General features: G+C 49.7%; 1 protein-coding gene across 1 annotated transcript in view; it reads left to right on the top strand.

The window, feature by feature from the left end:
* Positions 1-12,858: 12,858 nt before the first annotated feature.
* Positions 12,859-19,374, top strand: part of entpd1 (ectonucleoside triphosphate diphosphohydrolase 1) — a 28,266-nt gene continuing 21,750 nt past the window's right edge. The window contains exon 1 of the mRNA XM_078413266.1: positions 12,859-12,934. Within this exon, the coding sequence (XP_078269392.1) occupies positions 12,895-12,934 (40 nt within the window). The 5' untranslated portion in view covers positions 12,859-12,894. The remainder of the gene's footprint in view (positions 12,935-19,374) is intronic.

Here is a 19,374-nt window from a genome sequence, read left to right as displayed (position 1 = left end):
GCTCTCGACCTGAAATGTCACCCATTCCTTCTCTCCAGAGATGCTGCCTGTCCCGCTGAGTTACTCCAGTATTTTGTGTCAACTTTCTACAGTGCATCTGCAAAAGTTTGTTTAAGTTTCCGGTGACCTGCTGAATCTCTGTAAACTTCAGTGAATTCTTGGAGATGACATCTCTGTTACAGGTCATGGACAGGCTGCTGACTCTCCCCTCCACTGACCCACCAGTGAAAACCGCCACCTGGACTCTCGGCTTCCCCTTCATGAATCGACTTGCAGCTGGTCCCCTGGTTTACTTGGTGGTGGGCCAGACGTTGTGGTTGACTTGCTGTCATCCAGATGTTCTGTCTCCAGTACGCTGACTCATCACCACTGCCAATTGTGCCAACAACAGGCATTCCATCTCGTCCTATGTCACAGGGACAAGGAGTGAGCGGGGAGGTGGGAGGACAGTGTGGGGAGAGAGTTGGGAGAAGTGTGAGGGATCTGCTCACTTCATAAACCCCTGGGATCACTGCAGTGGTGGTCTGTACGGGTGTATGGGTTTACAGTCGGGGTCATCGGACAGTTTGGAGTTCATAGTGGGGGTAACTTTACAGTGGGGGTCACTTTACCCTGGGACCACTGTACAATTTGGGGTTTACAGTGGGGGATCACTGCACAGTGTGGGGTTTACAGTGGGGGTCACTGTACAGCGGGGGGTCACTGTACAGTGGGGGGGTCACAGTTTAAGAAAAGGGGTAGGCCATTTAGAACTGAGATGAGGAAAAACCTTTTCAGTCAGAGAGTTGTGAATATGTGGAATTCTCTGCCTCAGAATTCTCTGAATGCATTCAAGAGAGAGCTGGATAGAGCTCTTAAGGATAGCGGAGTCAGGGGGTATGGGGAGAAGGCAGGAACGGGGTACTGATTGAGAATGATCAGCCATGATCACATTGAATGGCGGTGCTGGCTCGAAGGGCCGAATGGCCTCCTCCTGCACCTATTGTCTATTGTCTATTGTCTATTGTCTGACCAGCCTGTCTGTGTTCTGTTTGGGATGATGATCTGTAGCCTGATGTTTAGGTGCAGTTGTAGAGTCTTCAGTTCTAAACATTTTATAATAAATATCCTGGATGAACGAGCAGCGTATGACAGTGTTTACTCTTCGCTTCACTTTGTTTAGAGTGCGGTTCTCGAGCCCACATGTAACAACGGTGTCTCGTTAGTTCGACGGCAAGGAGATGCAGAGCGGAGGCGTGAGGGGGGATTGGAGCGACCAGCCGAGACGGGGGGGGGGGGGGTGGGGGGGTAGTGCTTGTCACTGTCGCTGAGCCGGTGGGGGGAGAGAGAGACGGCACTGTGCCGGGGAGAGAGCGTGGATCACTCCACTCCACGATCACCCGTTGCACAGAAACAGGCCATTCGGCCCAACTCCATGATGCTTACACTCTTGTGAGTTTGATTGCACCCATGTATAATAGGATTGTTACTGAACTATGCAAGAAAGGAATTTCCCTGCACCTATGTACATGTGACAATAAAGTACCATTGAATGACCTGACCCTTCTCTCCTGAGATGCTGCCTGACCCACTGAGTTACTCCAGCATTTTGTGAATAAATACCATTGAATGACTGATGCTCCATCTACACTAGTCCCACCTGCCCGGGTTTGGCCCATGTCCGTCTAAACCTTTCCTATCCATGTACCTGTCCAAATGTCTTTAAATGTTGTTATAGTACCTGCCTCAGCTACCTCCTCTGGCAGTTCGTTCCATATACCCACCACCCTCTGAGTGAAAAAGTTGTCCTTCAGGTTCCTATTAAATCCGTTCCGTCTCACCTTAAACCTATGTCATCTGGTTCTTTATTTCCCTACTCTGGGTATACACCTCTGTGCATTGACCCCAAGTGTTGCCTGCAGGACTTTGCACACCTCCATAAGATCACCCCTCATGGTCTAGAGCACTGAGTGAGCAGTGTGAGCAGAAGCAGGGCGAGGCCGTTTAGCCCTCAGATCTGTGCTGCCCCATCAGGGATTGTCCTGATCTTTCCATCAGCATTACCTCCCTGCACCAACTCCACTTCCCCCACCCCTACCCAAATATACAGTCTGCAGAAGGGTCCCAACCCAAAATGTCACTTATCCATATTCTCCAGATTTGCTACCTGACCAGCTGAGTTACTCCAACACTTTGTGTCTTTTTTTGTAAGCCACCATCTGCGGTTCCTTGTTTCCTCATCAATGCTGGTGATCGTTACAAGGTGTTGGTGAGTCCACATTTGGAGAACTGTGTTCATTCTTGGTCACCCTGCTGTAGAAACGTTGTTGTTAAGCTGGAAAGGATGCAGAGAAAATTTACAAGGATGTAGCCAAGACTCGAGGGCCTGAGCTGGAGGAAGAGGTTGGCAGGCTAGGACTTTATTCCTTGGAGAGCAGGAGGCTGAGGGGTGATCTTTTCGAGGTGTATAAAAATCATGAGGGAATAGATACGTTGAATGCACAGAGTAGGGGGAATCAAAAACTAGAGGGCATAGATTTGAGGGGGGAAGGATTTAATAGGAACCTGAGGGGGGACACTTTCACACAGAGGGTGGTGGATGTATGGAATGAGCTGCCGGAACTCACTACCCCAAAACGTTAGAGACTCCTCCACACTCACCACGTTCAAAACTTCGCTGAAGTCTCACCTGTTCAGTACTGCCTTCAACCACTGAAGGTCACCTCACCTTCTGTCTCCTTTCTCTGTTCGTTTATTTATTTACTTATTTATCTATTTATTAATTTCCCTATGTTCTCTAAATCTCTGTAAAGCGTCTTTGAGTATATGAAAAGCGCTATATAAATAAAATACATTATTATTATTATTATTAAATTGGAAATGTTTGGAGGGATATGGGCCAAGCGACTAGGCTTGTATACACTGGAATTTAAAAGGATGAGAGGAGATCTTATCGAAACGTATAAGATTATTAAGGGGTTGGACACGTTAGAGGCAGGAAACATGTTCCCAATGTTGGGGGAGTCCAGAACAAGGGGCCACAGTTTAAGAATAAGGGGTAGGCCATTTAGAACTGAGATGAGGAAAAACTTTTTCAGTCAGAGAGTTGTGAATCTGTGGAATTCTCTATCTCAGAAGGCAGTGGAGGCCAATTCTCTGAATGCATTCAAGAGAGAGCTGGATAGAGCTCTTAAGGATAGCAGAGTCAGGGGGTATGGGGAGAAGGCAGGAACGGGGTACTGATTGAGAATGATCAGCCATGATCACATTGAATGGCGGTGCTGGCTCGAAGGGCCGAATGGCCTCCTCCTGCTCCCATTGTCTATTGTTTATTGCCTAAACACAAGGGACTAGCATTAGATTAGATGGGGCATCTTGGTCGGCATGGACGAGTTGGGCCGAAGGGCCTGTTTCCATGTTGAACAACTGAGGAAGTAGTACCAGGATATTCAGAAAATGAGAATACAATTGAGCAGAGTAAACATTGTTTTATAAAAGGGAACGCTGTTTACCTACTTTATGATTGGTGTTTACAGAATTTAACAACAGGATGTGTTGAGGAGAATCACCAGGGTTCAGAGACCAGGATCCTGTACGTCCACAGAGTGGTGGTCAAGGGGAGAGTTGGCTCAGGATTGGAACATTGTGTGGATCAGCAAAGGCGAACAGTTGGAGTGCGTTGTTCATCAACAGTTGCTCAGTCTGTCATGGGGCAGAAATAAAAGACAATGTAGCTCAAAGGTGGATAGTGAGGAATTTAGGGACAGGGTTCGATCCAAAGAGGAGATGTAATAATTGTCCCAAGTAAGCAGAAAGCCAGATTAGAACTCAGCAATAGACACAAGGGGTGAAATCGCGTGAGAGTCCAGTGGTGCAGTGGTGGATTTGGTGTCTTACAGCGCCAGAGACCTGGGTTTGATCCTGACTACGGGTGCTGTCTGTATGACCTGTGTGGTTTTTTATCCGGGATCTCTGGTTTCCTCCCATACTCCTACACCTGTACAGGTTTGTAGATTAATTGGCTTGGTGTAATTGTAAATTGTTCCTAGTGTGTGTAGGACAGTGTTAATGTTTGAGGATCGCAGGTAGGCGCGGACTCGGTGGGCCGAAGGGCCTGTTTCCGCGCTGTATCTCTAAACTAAACTAAAAATGAAACAATTCATGCCTGGAATGTACAGCGAACTGCTGGAACTTGTCGAGATGTGTGGAGAGGAAGAGATGAGTGAAGAAAGTTCCTCCTGGACAGAGAGCGGGAATTTAGAATGGGAATGAGAACGATGGAGGAATCCTTTGTCCTTACAGTGGAGGATATCCCCGGGAGAGAGTTGGGAATCAAGAGCAGCTGCATCAGTGCCAAGTGTGCGTCGCATGATTGAGCATGGCTGCTCTGGACACATGTGCGTGATGCTCATGTGTGTGCTAGGAAACAGCCTGGGATAGTTGCAGGCTGCTGGCGGTGCTGTTACATGTAAGCTGATGCCTGAACCTCATTGCAGCCTGGCATGATTATGTATGGCATGTTACAGACTGGCATGATCGAGATTGGCATGTTAACGCCTGGCGTGGTAGAGCGTGGCATGCTGCAGCCTGGCCTGACCAACCCTGGTGTGTTCAAGCACCACTGACCCATCACTTGTCCGTCGCAACCCCCGTTGGCTGCAGAAACCCTCACCCCCCCACCTTACCTCCAGACGTCTTCATCAGAGGATCGAAGGAAGGTAAACGTGCAGGGTTTGTGGGTATGGGGTTTGTGGGTCAGGGGGTTGTGGGTCAAGGGGCATGGTTCAGGGGGTCATGAGTCAGGGGGGCGTGGGTCAGGGGTTTGTGGGTCAGGGGGCATGGTTCAGGGGGTCATGGGTCAGGGGCATGGTTCAGGGGGTGTGGTTCAGGGGATCGTGGGTCAGGGGGTCATGGGTCAGGGGGTCATGGGTCAGGGGGAGTGGGTTAGGGGGTCATGGGTCAAGGGCCAGGGCTCGTGGCTCAGGGTGTTGCAGGAGTGTAGTGGTCTATAGTTGGGCTCACATCGTGTTGTCAGTGTTCATGGGGAGAACGTCTCATACTGAAAGACAAGATAACTTGAAACTTTCTCCGGAAGCTCGAGTTCCTGCTTTGTTCTGACTCACGGTGTAGTCGTTGAGCAGCCAGACACCCCAATCTGTGCTCCTCAGTGACTGAGACAAGGAGGCATTTGAGGAAGCACTGGACTCCCTGAATGAGGCACGGAGCCTGGCTGTGTATGGTGGAGCAAGTGTAAGAAGGAACTGCAGATGCCGGTTCACACCAAAGATAGACACAAATTGCTGGAGTAACTCAGCGGGACAGGTAGCATTGCCAGAGATGCTGCATGTCCCGCTGAGTTACTCCACCATTTTGTGTCTACCTATGGTGGAGGTAGTGGTGGGAAGGCAGCATCAGGGGTGGGAAGAGGGGAACAAAGCCGGGCGTACAGGGGGAAGGAGGAATCAGGTGGTACGTGCTTTCAAACGTTTGCACCTTCTGCCCGACGGGAGTGGGGATGATTGGGGTGTGAGTGGTCCTTGATTATGTTGGCTGTTTCTCAAGGTATCGTCAATACATCAAAGGGACAGGGTAGGGAGAGGTGATGGGAGGGTGACCAATAATGTTCCATTGTTTACCAAGCCAAGCCTTATCTTCACATAATCATAGCCCTTCAGAAGTATCCTTATGATTTAGACTTCCTGCTCGGAGTACTGAACTATTTTCAGCAACTAAACATTTCACAAGCAGCAGACACGGAACATCGAGAGGAAGTGTGTCAGTGTCAGGTGGTTTGCCTATGCAGCTGAAACACAAACAAAGTGGCAGGAGGAAGTTCCGAAGTCATAGCAGCAGAATTAGGCTATTCGGTCCATCAAGTCTATTCCGCCATTCAATCATAGCTGATCTATCTCTCCCTCTCAACCCCATTCTCCTGCTTTCTCCCCATAACCACGGGGAGCTGATGCACTGAAGTCTTTATTTCAATGCAAAGAGCATTGTGGACAAGGCTGATGAACGTGGAGCCTGGATTCGTTAATTGTAACCATAATGCAGTCGAGAGTCAAGTCAAGAGTCAAGAGATACCTCCTACTACTTATCCTTGGACCATGACCCCACAGACAAGCACCAGACCTTAATATCACATACTATTTCTGATTTTATTATTTCCGGCTCTCTGCCCCCTAAAGCCTCCAACCTTATCGTTCCCCAGCCCCACACGGCCCCATTTTATCTTCTCCTCAAAATCTACAAACAGAACTGTTTGTCTGGCAGACCCATTTTTTCTGCTTGTTCATGTCCCACCGAATTAATTTCCACTTACCTTGACTCCATCATATCCCCCCTGTTCCAATCCCTCCCTACCTATGTCCAAGACACCTCTCCGTCTCCTCAATAACTTCCATTTTCCTGGCCCCCATTCCCTCACTTTACCATGGATGTCCAGTCAGGGCCGTTTTTACAGCATTATGGGCCCCCGGGCAAAGCAGTGTACTGGGGCCCCCACCGTTACTCTCCCCCACCCCCCTTTCCCTACCAGCCCCCCCCCCCTGTCGTGCCGGCGAAAAGCACTTACCGAAAAGCACTTAGCGATGGACTTAGGGTGCTACATTGTTGCAAAAAGCACTTACAGATCGCTGATAGAAACACTTACTGACCGAAAATGTTGCGAAAAAAGCACTTATTGAACCTACATTTTTAAAGTAGTATTTATTTATTGCAAGTCACTTAACATACACAGATCAGCATGGGGCCCCTATGCTCGTGGGCCCCCGGGCAAGTGCCCATCAGGCCCATGCGTTAAGACGGCCGTGTGTCCAGTCACTCTACACCTCTATCCCCCACCAGGAAGGTCTTGAATCCCTCCGTTTCTTCCTCGACCGCAGAACCAACCAATTTCCATCCACTAATACTCTCCTCCGCCTGGCAGAGTTGGTCCTTACCCTCAACAACTTCTCCTTGAACTCCTCCCACTGACCCTATCCCCGAACTCTACCTCCGCTACATTGACGACAGCATCGGTGCTGCCTCCTGCACCTATGCAGAACTGACTGACTTCATCAACTTCACGACTAATTTCCATCCTGCACTTAAATTCACTTGGACCATCTCCGCCATCTCCCTACCGTTTCTGGATCTCACCGTCTCCATCACAGGAGACAGACTATTGACCGACATCTACTACAAACCTACTGACTCCCATAGCTATCTAGACTACACTTCTTCCCACCCTGCTTCCTATAAAGACTCTATCTTCTCCCAATTCCTCCATCTACGCCGCATCTGCGCCCAGGATGAGGTTTTCCATACTAGATCATCGGAGGCTCTCACTAGGATGAGGCTCTCACTAGGGTCTGCTCGATATCCCGCAGCTCTACTCTTGCTCCCCCTCCCCCCATTCGCAACAAGGACAGAGGCCCCCTTGTCCTCACCTTCCACCCCATCAGCCGTCGCTTACAGCATATAAACCTCCAACACTTTTGCCACCTCCAACGGGATCCCACTGCTGGTCACATCTTCTCATCTCCACCCTTTTCTGCTTTCCGCAGAGACCGTTCCCTCCGCAATTCCCTGGTCAACTCGTCTCTTCCTACTCAAACCACCCCCTCCCCAGGTACTTTCCCCTGTAACCACAGGAGATGTGACACCTGTCCCTTTACCTCCCCCCTCGACTCCATCCAAGCACTCCAATAGTCTTTCCAGGTGAGGCAGAGGTTCACTTGCATCTCCTTCAACCTCATCTACTGTATCCACTCTTCCAGGTGTCAACTTCTGTACATCGGCGAGACCAAGCACAGGCTCGGTGATCGTTTCGCTGAACACCTCCGCTCAGTCCGCCTTCACCTACCTGATCTCCCGGTTGCTCGGCACTTAAACTCCCCATTGTCAGAGGGAGGCCCAGCGCAAATTGGAGGAACAGCATCTCATATTTTGCTTTGGTATGAACATTGACTTCTCTAACTTCAAATAGCCCTTGCTTTTCCTCTCCCTCCATCCCCTCCCCCTTCCCAGTTCTCCCACCAGCCTTACTGTCTTCGGCTATATTCTATCTTTGTCCCACCCACTCCCATGACATCAGTCTGAAGAAGGGTCTTGAACTGAAACGTTGCCCATTCTTTCTCTCCACAGATGCTGCCTGTCCCGCTGAGTTATTCCAGCATTTTGTGTCTACGTTCGATTCCTACATAGTCAAGAGTGTTTTATTGTCATATGTCCCAGATAGACCAATGAAATTCTTACTTGCAGCAGCACAACAGCATAAATAAACATAGTACACTGTAAACAACCTAATAAACGAGAGAGGGGAAAAAAGTATTGGTTGACAGGCGGGCAGGATTGACAACTCATCGTTCCTGGACTCAGATGTTTCAGATACAACAGAGGGGTTATTAAAAGAGGTGAGGGAGAGTCACTGCCGATCAGTATCACAGTGGCTCTCGGATGTCCTGGAAATGTCACAGTCTGTCCTGTTCACTCACCTGCCAGCCACGCCCACCACGTTAAGCCAACTCCCCTCACCTGCTCCAGATCACCAATCAAGCCAGCATATAAACCCTTCCTGCATACACACTCTTTGCAAGATTGTTCTTAGCCCTCATGCAAGACTCTCCAGCATTCTCTCTTGGGCTGATTTCCCGTTGCCGACCCTGCCTGCTCCCGACCTTCATGCCTCGTCGTAGCACTGGTGAACGCCTCAGTCTTCTGTCCCCGACCACGAGCAGGTAGAAATAAAGCTCATTCTAAAACGACTTCCTTGGTTCCGTGTGCTGCATTTGGGTCTACCTGCGGTCCGTTACAGGAAGGCTCCACATTCCAGTGAGGCTATGTGGGATGAGGAAGGAGCCAGCACCAGATGGGGTGGTACCTCAGGCACAATCACTAATGGGAGACAGAGAGAGGATCAGACCTGAAGGCAAGTTGCGGAAAGATGTAAAAGCGATAGGGTAGTTGAGTGGGAACTTTAACTTCCCCAATATTAGAACATGGAACATAGAACAGTACAGCACAAGGCCCACAATGTCTCTGACTAAATACACTCACATCCTCTGTTCTTCCCTCACTCTTTCATATCAACACTGCACATTTCCTAGTTCTGCATAACTCTTGCTACATTAACTCTGTTTTTTTCTCTCCTCAGATGCTGACTGGCCTACTGTGGATTTCCAACATCGTCTGGGTTTATTTAGAGTGACAGCACAGCATTCCATTATACCTTGTCCCTTATCCCTATAATGCATTATCCCAATGGTCCATTATCCCAATGATCCATTATCCCAATAATGCATTATCCCAATGGTCCATTATCCCTATAATGCATTATCCCAATGGTCCATTATCCCTATAATGCATTATCCCAATGATCCATTATCCCTATAATGCATTATCCCAATGTTCCATTATCCCAATGATCCATTATCCCTATAATTCATTATCCCAATGGTCCATTATCCCTATAATGCATTATCCCAATGATCCATTATCCCTATATTGCATTATCCCAATGGTCCATTATCCCAATAATCCATGATCCCTATAATCCATTATCCCTATAATCCATTATCCCTATAATCCATTATCCCAATGATCCATTATCCCTATAATCCATTATCCCAATGATCCATTATCCCAATAATCCATTATCCCTATAATCCATTATCCCAATGGTCCATTATCCCTATAATCCATTATCCCAATGGTCCATTATCCCTATAATCCATTATCCCTATATTCCATTATCCCTATGATCCATTATACCAAATGATCCATTATCCCTATTCCATTATCCCTATGATCCATTATCCCGATGATTCATTATCCCGATGACCCATTATCCCGATGATCCATTATCCCGATGATCCATTATCCCAATGATCCATTATCCCTATGATCCATTATCCCAATAATCCATTATCCCTATGACCCATTATCCCTATGATCTATTATCCCAATGATCTATTATCCCAATGATTCATTATTCCTATTATGTTGACCAGCGTGCTGAGGATTTCCATTATCATCTGTGTTTATTTCAGCGACAGCATGGCTTTACTTTGCTTCAAAGTTCTGCTGTTCATTTCGGCGAGGTAAAATCCTGCTGCCCAGACACACAGAGTCAGCATCATGGTGCAGGGCGTGTATATCTGCCGCATTTATCAGGCACCAGGAAGGAGTAGGTTAGTCTATGATGAGCGTTTGTCGGTACTGGGCTTGTCTGTACTCGCTGGAGTTTAGAAGAATGAGGAGGGACCTCATTGAAATATACAGAATAGTGAGAGGCTTGGATAGAGTGGATGTGGAGAGGATGTTTCCACTCATGGGAGAGTCTAGGACTAGAGGGCACAGCCTCAGAATTAAAGGACGTTCTTTTAGGAAGGAGATGAGGAGAAATTTATTTAGTCAGAGGGTGGTGAATCTGTGGAATGCTTTGCCACAGAAGGCTGTGGAGGCCAATTTAATGGATATTTTTAAGGCAGAGATAGATTCTTGATTAGTATGGGTATCAGAGGTTATGAGGAGAAGGCAGGAGAATGGGATTAGGAGGGAGAGATAGATCAGCCATGATAGAATGGCGGAGTAGACATGATGGGCCAAATTGCTTAATTCTACTATTCCTTATGACCTTATGAACAACACATTGCGGTTTATCACACTGCTGTGTGGGGAGAAAACTGCAAAGTGGGGCCCGCCCTGTGGGAACCCATGTACAGACATCACTGTTCTCACAGCAACAGACAGAGAGGTGTCCTATCCTGCGGAGAGAGAGCATTCCCTGGAAAATCAGGAACTGTGTCCGCTACACCAGGAACATTCTTACCAGCATCTTGTGCACCTTTTGCTTCTATTGTGTGATACCCAGAGGTGCACAGGGTGCCCTAGTCTCTGGCAGTGACCCCCTTGCTCTTGTCCTCCACACAGGATCTACAGGCAACTGTGCTTCCCTCAAGATAAACAGAAAAAGCTGGAGTAACTCAGCAGGTCAGACAGCATCGCTGGAGAGAAGGAACAGGTGATGTCTCTCCAGAGATGCTCTCTGACCCGCTGAGTTCGTCCAGCCTTTTGTGTCTATCTTTGGTTAAACCAGCATCTGCAGTTCCTTCCTACACATGTGTTTCCCTAAAGATTCTTGTGCTCCTCACAGTTCACTACAAAAACCGGCGTCATTTCTACATTTGCAAATAGTGACCTGTGCAACACACGTGCCAATGGTGAACAGGCAACAGGGAGGACAGTGCCTGAAGGCGTGTCCTGGGAGCTCCACCCGACACAAACTCTCATCCGTTCTCTAACTCTGGCCACTGCCCATTGCAAAGTGGGCGAAGGCAGGTACAATAACAACAACTGGGACCAGCTCAGACATACATCTTGGTCAGCATGAACGAGTTGGGCCGAAGGGCCTGTGTCCGTGCAGTCTCACTCTAACACTCTGCTTCCTCCCATTGTTCAGGATCGAGGTCCCCTCGATCCGTTTCCTCTCCATCGATCTACTTCCCATGCTTCTGTTTAAACTCACAGGACAGAACCTTCCGGAACATTTAGTTGTTTGGACCATGCTTCGCCCAGCTCTCCTCGTTGTGTTTAATTCCCCTGCGGCCTCTCCCAGGTCCTGATGAAACCGTTTCATGTTCTGGTGATATATTTAGTTCCTTTTTCCTCTTTCCCTCGGCCACCTTCCTGTGCCAACTCTCCCCCACACACTTCCTGTGAGGAAACAGTTGTCAGGTCCCACTCCCCCCCCCCCCCCCCCCCAAACTGTTCCCAACCCAAAACCTCCCCCTGCATCATACCCTCCAAAGATAGCAACAAGATGCTGGAGTAACTCAGCGGGACAGGCAGCATCTCCGGAGAGAAAGAATGGGTGGCGTTTCAGATTGGGACCCTTCTTCAGAATGAGAGTGGGGAGAGGGAAACTAGAGACATGGAAAGGTACGCTGTGAAGACGAGAGATCAAAGGGGACGCAGCTCAAGGAAAATGCAAAACGGATCATTGTTAGCTGAGGGGAAGGTAACAATGAGGCATACAATCAGTAAAATTTAATTAGGAGGATGGTGAAATTAGAAACTAGTTTAACTCATCATCCCCTCCAAATTGGTCACCAACTGGGTCTCTGGGCATCCCTACACTGGATCCTCCACTTCCTCATGAACGGATCATTACAAAATGGCAGCAACACTTCCTCCTCGATAACCATCAGCACGGGGGCACTGTGTGCTCAGCCGCCTGCTCCACTCTACAAACATGACTGTGTGGCCGGACACAGTTCTGGCTCTGCCTCCGTGCAGCTGAGGTACCACACAGGGATGCCATGTGTTAGGATGCTCTCTATGGTGCAGCGGTAGAATGTTGTCAGCAGCTGTTGGGGCAGACCAGACTTCTTCAGTGTTCTCAGGTAGAACAGTCGTTGCTGCGCCTTCTTGACCAGCGCAGCGGTGTTATTGGACCATGTGAGGTCCTCCGAAATGTGAGTGCCCAGAAACTTCAAGCTGGACACTCTCTCCACACTGTCCCCGTTGATACAGATCGGGGCATCTGTGCGATAGGGTCTCAGTCCTCCCACAGACGCTGCCTGACTCGGTGCAAGTCTTTACAGCTCTTTCACCTCGTATAATCCCCTTCTCTCTCCCTCCCTCCTTTTCTCCTTCTCCCTCTCCATTCCTCTTTTTCCCTCCCCACCTTCCTCCCTCTGTTTCTCTCTCTATCCCACTCTGTGTATCTCTATCCCACGCCATCTCTCTCTCTCTCTCTCTCTACCCACCCCCCGCCCTTTCTCAGGCAAGGGAACCCTCGCTCAGTGACGTAAGTGAGCCCTTGGACCCTCCCAGCTGTTGCCGGCACCGCCCCCTCCCGCCTCTTATTTAACCAGCGACTCGCACTCGGCTCCCGGACAGAGTCCGATAGAGGCGCCGCCGCCTGGAGCAATGACAGATACCCCGGTACCGGAGATGGAGCCGCAGGAAGGTAGGAGGAGGAGGAGGAGGAGGCGGCGACGTGGATCCCCGGTGCACCGAGCGGAGAGCTGGGGCTCGGAACCACAGGATCTGCCCCTCGGCGGACAGCGAGAGTCGGGGGGCTCGGCGCAACCCTCGCCGGGTCACCTCTCATGGCACCCTCTCCTCTCCCCCACCCCGGCCCCTCGACCCCCTCCCTCCCTCCCTCCCTCCCTCCTCTGCTCCTTCCCTCCTCGCCCCCCCCCCCCCCCCTCCCGGCCCCTCTCCTCACTCCCCCTCTCTCCCCCCTTGCCCTTCTCCCCCACCCCGGCCCCTCGCCCCCCTCCCTCTGCTCCCTCCCTCCTCGCCCCCCCGACCCCTCTCCTCACTCCCTCTCCCTCTCTCTCTCCTTGCCTTTCTCCCTCTCCCCCCGCCCCACACTCCCTCGACCCCTCACTCCCTCCCCCGCCTCCGCTCCCCGGGACTTCGGGGTTCCCCGCCGATGAGTGAGCCGGTGGCCGGGATCGGATGCCCCGTCCGGTGCTGGGGTGGAGGGGGTGAAGGTGGAGGTGGAGGAGGGTTCCGGGGCATTCCCCAAGCCTGTGTAGCGTAGAGCAGTGATGCGCGCCACCGTTTGCACAACTCGGGCTGTCCCGAGTCAGAGGGATGCGATGAACTTGCGCTTGACGTCCCTCTTTCACCCCTCCCCTCTCAATCTAAGCCTGTTCCCTCTACGTTTTAGAATCCTCTACTCCGGGAAAAAAGTTTATCCGCGTCCATCGTGATCTTGTACACTTCAATATGGTCACCCCTCGGCCTCCTGCAAAGAGTCAGTTCTTTGGGGTGGTGAGGGGGTGTCGTCACTGGCAGAGGTTGGTGAGGAATTGGTAGGGGAGGTGGGAGGAAGGAGGGGAAGAGTGAGGCAAGTAGGGAGGAGGTGAGGCAGAGAGTGTTGGGGCTCCCAGTCCTGGAGGCAGCTCTGGTCTGTATAGGACTGAACCAGCCAAATGTTGGAGAAAGTGGAAACGAGGAACTGCAGATGCTGGTTAATGCACAAAATGGCACAAATATATAACATATAACATATAACAACTACAGCATGGAAACAGGCCTGTCCGGCCCTACCAGTCTACGCCGACCATTCTCCCTGACCTAGTCTCATCTACCTGCACTCAGACCATAACCCTCCAATCCCCTCCTATCCATATACCTATCCAATTTACTCTTAAATAATAAAATCGAGCCAGCCTCCACCACTTCCACCGGAAGCCCATTCCATACAGCCACAACCCTCTGAGTAAAGAAGTTCCCCCTCATGTTACCCCTAAACCTTTGCCCCTCAATTCTGAAGCTATGTCCCCTTGTTGGAATCTTCCCCACTCTCAAAGGGAAAAGCCTACCCACGTCAACTCTGTCCGTCCCTCTCAAAATTTTAAAAACCTCTATCTGGAGTAACACAGCTGGTCAGATCACACTTCCTGAGACCATGGATAGATGATGTTTCATGATGTTGGGACCCTTCTGCAGACAGTGGCGCAGATGGTGGAGCTGTTGTCTCACCGCCCCAGAGATCCTGACCTCGGGTGCTGTCTGCGTGGAGTTTGCACGTTCTCCTGTGGGTTTTCCCTGGGTGCTCTGGTTTCCTCCCACATCCCAAAAGACCTGTGGGTCAGTAGTGTAGTATATAGTTAGAGCCTGAAGAAGGGTCCCGACCTGAAACGTCACCTATCTATGTTCTCCTGAGATGCTGCCTGGCCCGCTGGGTTACTCCAGCACTTTGTGTTCTTGTAGCTTGTGTTGGAGCTGCATGAGTGAGTGTGTTCTGTCACCTTCCGTCAAAATAAGGTCATAAGTAATAAGAGCAGAATTAGGCCATTCGGCCCATCAAGTCTACTCTGCCATTCAATCATGGCTGATCTATCTTTCCCTCCTAACCCCATTCTCCTCATAACTCCTGACACCTGTGCTAATCAAGAACGTATCTATCTCCTCTGCCTTTAAAATATCCATTGGCCTCCACAGTCGTCTGTGGCATAGAATTACACAGATTCACCACCCTCTGACTAAAGAAATTCCTCCTCATCTTTCTAAAGGAAAATCTTTTAATTCTGAGGCTATGACCTTTAGTTCTGGGCTCTCCCACTAGTGGAAACATCTTCTCCGCATCCACTCTAACTAAGCCTTTCACTATTCGGTACATTTCAATGAGGTCCCCCTCTATTCTTCTAAACTCCAGTGAGTACAGGCCCAGTGCCGTCAAATGCTCATCACATGTTTACCCGCACATTCCTGTGATCAGTCTCGCTCTTCTCCCTGGTAAACCGAGAGACTCCGTGCCCAGTATTCAGCTTCTGACTACTTGTTGCCACAGCCTTGCTGCGATGTGTTTCTCTCAGTTGTGACACAAAGGTGTTGAAAATCTGAAGGAGAAAGAGGAAATGCTCAGCTGGTTGGGCAACCTCTGTGGAGAGAAACAAAGTTGATGATTCAGACGAGGACGGTTAGTCAGAATTCATCAGAATGCTGAATCTCTGACCTGAAATATTAACAGCATGACACTGTGACAATACTTGCCACTTAACATAGAATCAAGAGTCAAACAACATGAAACAGGCCCTTTGGCCTAACTTTTTAATGCTGAGCAAGTTGCTTAAAACCTAGTCCCATTTATCCCATATCTCTCCAAACCTTTCCTGTCCATATACCTGTCCAAGTGTCTTTTAAATGTTGTTATTGTACTTGCATCTTCTAGCAGCTCGCTCAAAGTACCCACCACCCTCCTTGTGAAAAGGACCCCTCAGGTTCGCACTAAATCTTTGCTCTCTCACTTTGAACTCGTGCCCTCTCGTTTTGATTCTCCTACTCTGGGTAAAGGACTCTGCATTCACGCTATCTATTCCCCTCATGATTTTATACACCTCTCTAAGATCACCCCTCAGCCTCCTGTGCTCCAGGCAAAAAAGTCTTATCTGTACTCTCTGTAACTGTAACATTATAACGCTGCAACACCATATTCCGTTCACTGGTATTTTTCTCGTTGCTCTACCTGCTGTATTTGTGTTTGTACTCACATATTGACTGGATAGCATGTAAACAAAGTTTTTCACTGTATCACAGTATATATGACAATAATAAACCAATACTGATTAATTAGGAAAGTGAATGTAAAATCAGCCTTTTTTGTCAGGGGTATTGATTATAAAGTAGAGAGGTGTTTGGTGTCGGGTGCTGAGTCCACACCTGGAATACTGCATACAGTGTGGGTGTCTTGTTTAAGGAAGGATATTCTTGCAGTGGAGATTGCCCAGAGAGGGCTCACATGGCTAATTCCTGGGATAAAGTGGTTGCCACATTGAAGACAGGTTGGGCCATTCTTTACCAAAGAGAGAAAGTTCTTGACACAGTGTAAGACCATTGAAGATTCGTCAGGCTGGTTCTGAGGGCAGAGACATAAGAGGCTGCAGATGGTTGAGGTGACAGTGGCGAAGACAAAAGGTGCAGATGGTGGAATTTGATGGGGAAGGAGGGTGGGACATAAAATGTAGAACTAGCGGAAAGGTGGGTGGAAAGGTGAAAGGAGGGGGAGAAGAATGGGGTCCTGGTGTAGGTGATGAGCAGATGCAGGAAGGGAAAGGAATTGGGTGACAGGGCGAGGAACAGAACAGGTGAGGAACAGAACACCAATCTTGCTCTCAATGCAGTAAGACCAAGGAGCTGATTGTTGACCAGGAAAGGAAGGTTGAAGATCCACAAAGGTGTCTTCATTGACAGAACAGTGGGAGAGAGTCAACATCTTCAAGTTCTTGAAGATCTGTCCTGGTGCCAGCACATTGAGGCAATCACAAAGAAAGATCATCAACGCCTCTACGTCCTTCGAAGATTGAGATTTATATGTTGCTGAATGCTTTATTGAACTTCTACAGGTGTACAGTAGAGAGCATACTGACTGGTTGTGTCATTGCCTGGTTTGGTAACTTGAACTCTCAGAAGCAAATGAGGGTGCAGAGTCGGTAGACACAGTCCAGTCCATTACGGAAACTGACTTCCCCACCATTGAAGGTCCATCACTGGTACTGACTTCCCCACCATTGAAGGTCCATCACTGGTACTGACTTCCCCACCATTGAAGGTCCATCACTGGTACTGACCTTCCCACCATCGAAGGTATCTGCAGGAGTGCTGCCTCAAAGGCGGCCAGCATCATCAAAAGACCCACACCGCCTTGGCCATGGTCTCATCTCGTTGCTACCGTAGGTGAAGCAGGTACAGGAGCCTGAGAACCGTGGCCTCCAGGCGCAAGAACAGCTTCTCGCCAGCAACCATCAGGCTCTTGAACAGTGCACAATATTAACCTCCAGCCCGAGCTCGGCACTGAACCACTGTGAACTTTCCACTACTGTGGTTGCTTGACGTACTTTTGTTCTTGCACATCTGCAGTCTAGTTTACCGGGTATAACTGATAATTTATTGTCACTGTGGTTGTGTGTGACGCGCCTGCGAAGTTGTAGCAGGTTAGACTTGCAGAGTTGTGGTTTGTACGCAGTGAGATGTCAGTTTCTGCGTGTGAAGGCGTGGTGCCCACACTGACCCGTGAGCTACCGCTGGTGGCTGAATTGTACCTGCCCTCTGCTTTTCTGACTGTGACTCATTCTTTCTCTAACAATTAAACAAAAGCGAGCATTGCTCTGCACTGTTGTGAGCTGTGACCCCCCCTCCATGCAGGACCTGGTTACTGGTATGGGTGCGTTATTCAGGTCTAACTGGTGGTGCGATCTCCATCTCTCTGAGAAGGTTTCCTGGGTGCATCGGTACAGGACGTTCAATGGTACTCCATTGTCACATGTACCTAAGTTGGTGTCACCTGAAGGCGCAGCGGTAGAGTTGCTGCTTTACAGCCCAGGAGACCTAGGGTTCAATCCCGACTCTGGGTGCTGTCCGTACGGAGTTTGTATGTTCTCCCTGTGACCTGCGTGGGTTTCCTCCCACGCTCCAAGGACGTACAGGTATGTAGGTAAATTGGCTTGGTAAATGTAAAAATTGTCCCTAGTGAGGTGGTAAGCGTGTTAATATGTGGTGGTCGGTGCAAAGGCAGTGGGCTGAAGGGCCTGTTTCCGTGTTGTATCTCTAAACTAAACTAAGTACAGTGAAATTATTTTTTTGCATTCAATTCAGTAAAAATCTTACTCTACATCATACTTAAATACAAGAGTGTTAGGATTACACTGAAGCAGTGCACAACAGTCGCCACGTTTCCAGCACCATCTTGCATCCTTCAAGTTGAAAAGTTCTCCAAATGTTGTCTTAATTTAGCCTTGAAGGTCCCTTGCCTTGGAAGCGGCACTGGGTTGGAGTTGCAAGAGTATGCCTGGCTAGGCGATGTTGTTACTATCCTCCATCGCTCTGTGTCTCTGCGGAAGATCCTGGTCAATTATTCACCTGTTCATGAGGAGCCAGATGAAGCTCAAACAAGGTTCCCCATCTACATTCACCACCAGGATGGAGCCCCTTCCCACCTTTTTCTAATGCCTGCTGCTACACTCATCATTTTCAGATGCTATTTCAACCAAGCTCGGGGCCTGGCTGTCGAGGCCATCTCCAAGCAGCAGATATTCAGTGACCAGGCGCGATGATCAGCAGTGGGGCCACGCCGGTGAGTCCTGCCAGTCGCTTCCCAGTTGTTCTCGTCACAGAGTTCCCAGAAGTGAAGACTCCAAAGCCTTTCACTGCTGACCAGCTCCAGCCCTTCCCTTTGGACATCCTGCTGTCTGTCAGCCCTCAATGAGACTGGAGGGGGGGGGGAGGTGAGAAACCCTGCGGATGGCTGACCATATGCCCTTGAACCCATCTCCTGGCACCGACTGAGCCAGTCACACAGACACTGGGGTCCTTGCTTGTTCTGCTGCAGCCCTGTCCTTCATCTGTAGCCTGTAGTATACATCCACTGTAAGGGGACAGCGGACTCGTACAGCAGAGAAGCAGGACCTTCGGCCCAGCCTGCCCATGCTGACCAAGATGCCCCATCTACACTAGTCCCAGCTGCTTGTGTTTGGCCCGGATCCCTCTAGACATGTAGTGAGGAGGAGCGAGCTTGCACTGTGGTCTGGACAGGCAAGCGGCAGTTGTTGCCCGCCCCATGGTCTCACACAGCGCTAGTCTCCTCTGCAGCTCGGTTGGCCTTGAAGTCCAGAGGAGGAATTATGGACAAAAAAAATTGCATGAAGTATCAGTGCCATTCAGCTCAAGTGTGGATCGGGGACAGCCTAATGCACTGGGACAGAGAAGCAGTTGCATTAGCCTCAGTGGCTCGGTGTCAGACCAGACCCTCTGTGGTCGGGGGTCACGGGTTGACCGGACGTCATGGGGCAAGCCAAGGGTCGTTGGGTGGACTGGAGGTGACCTTGTTTCTGTTCAGTCAGTGTCTGCCCAGTCTGTCCCTCAGCTTCGTAGAGCCATGGATGGCAGCAGGGAGGA

The sequence above is a fragment of the Rhinoraja longicauda genome, chromosome 16 (genome assembly GCF_053455715.1).
Source record: "Rhinoraja longicauda isolate Sanriku21f chromosome 16, sRhiLon1.1, whole genome shotgun sequence".
NCBI classification, from domain to species: domain Eukaryota; kingdom Metazoa; phylum Chordata; class Chondrichthyes; order Rajiformes; family Arhynchobatidae; genus Rhinoraja; species Rhinoraja longicauda.
This window is presented reverse-complemented; position numbering and strand designations above follow the sequence as displayed.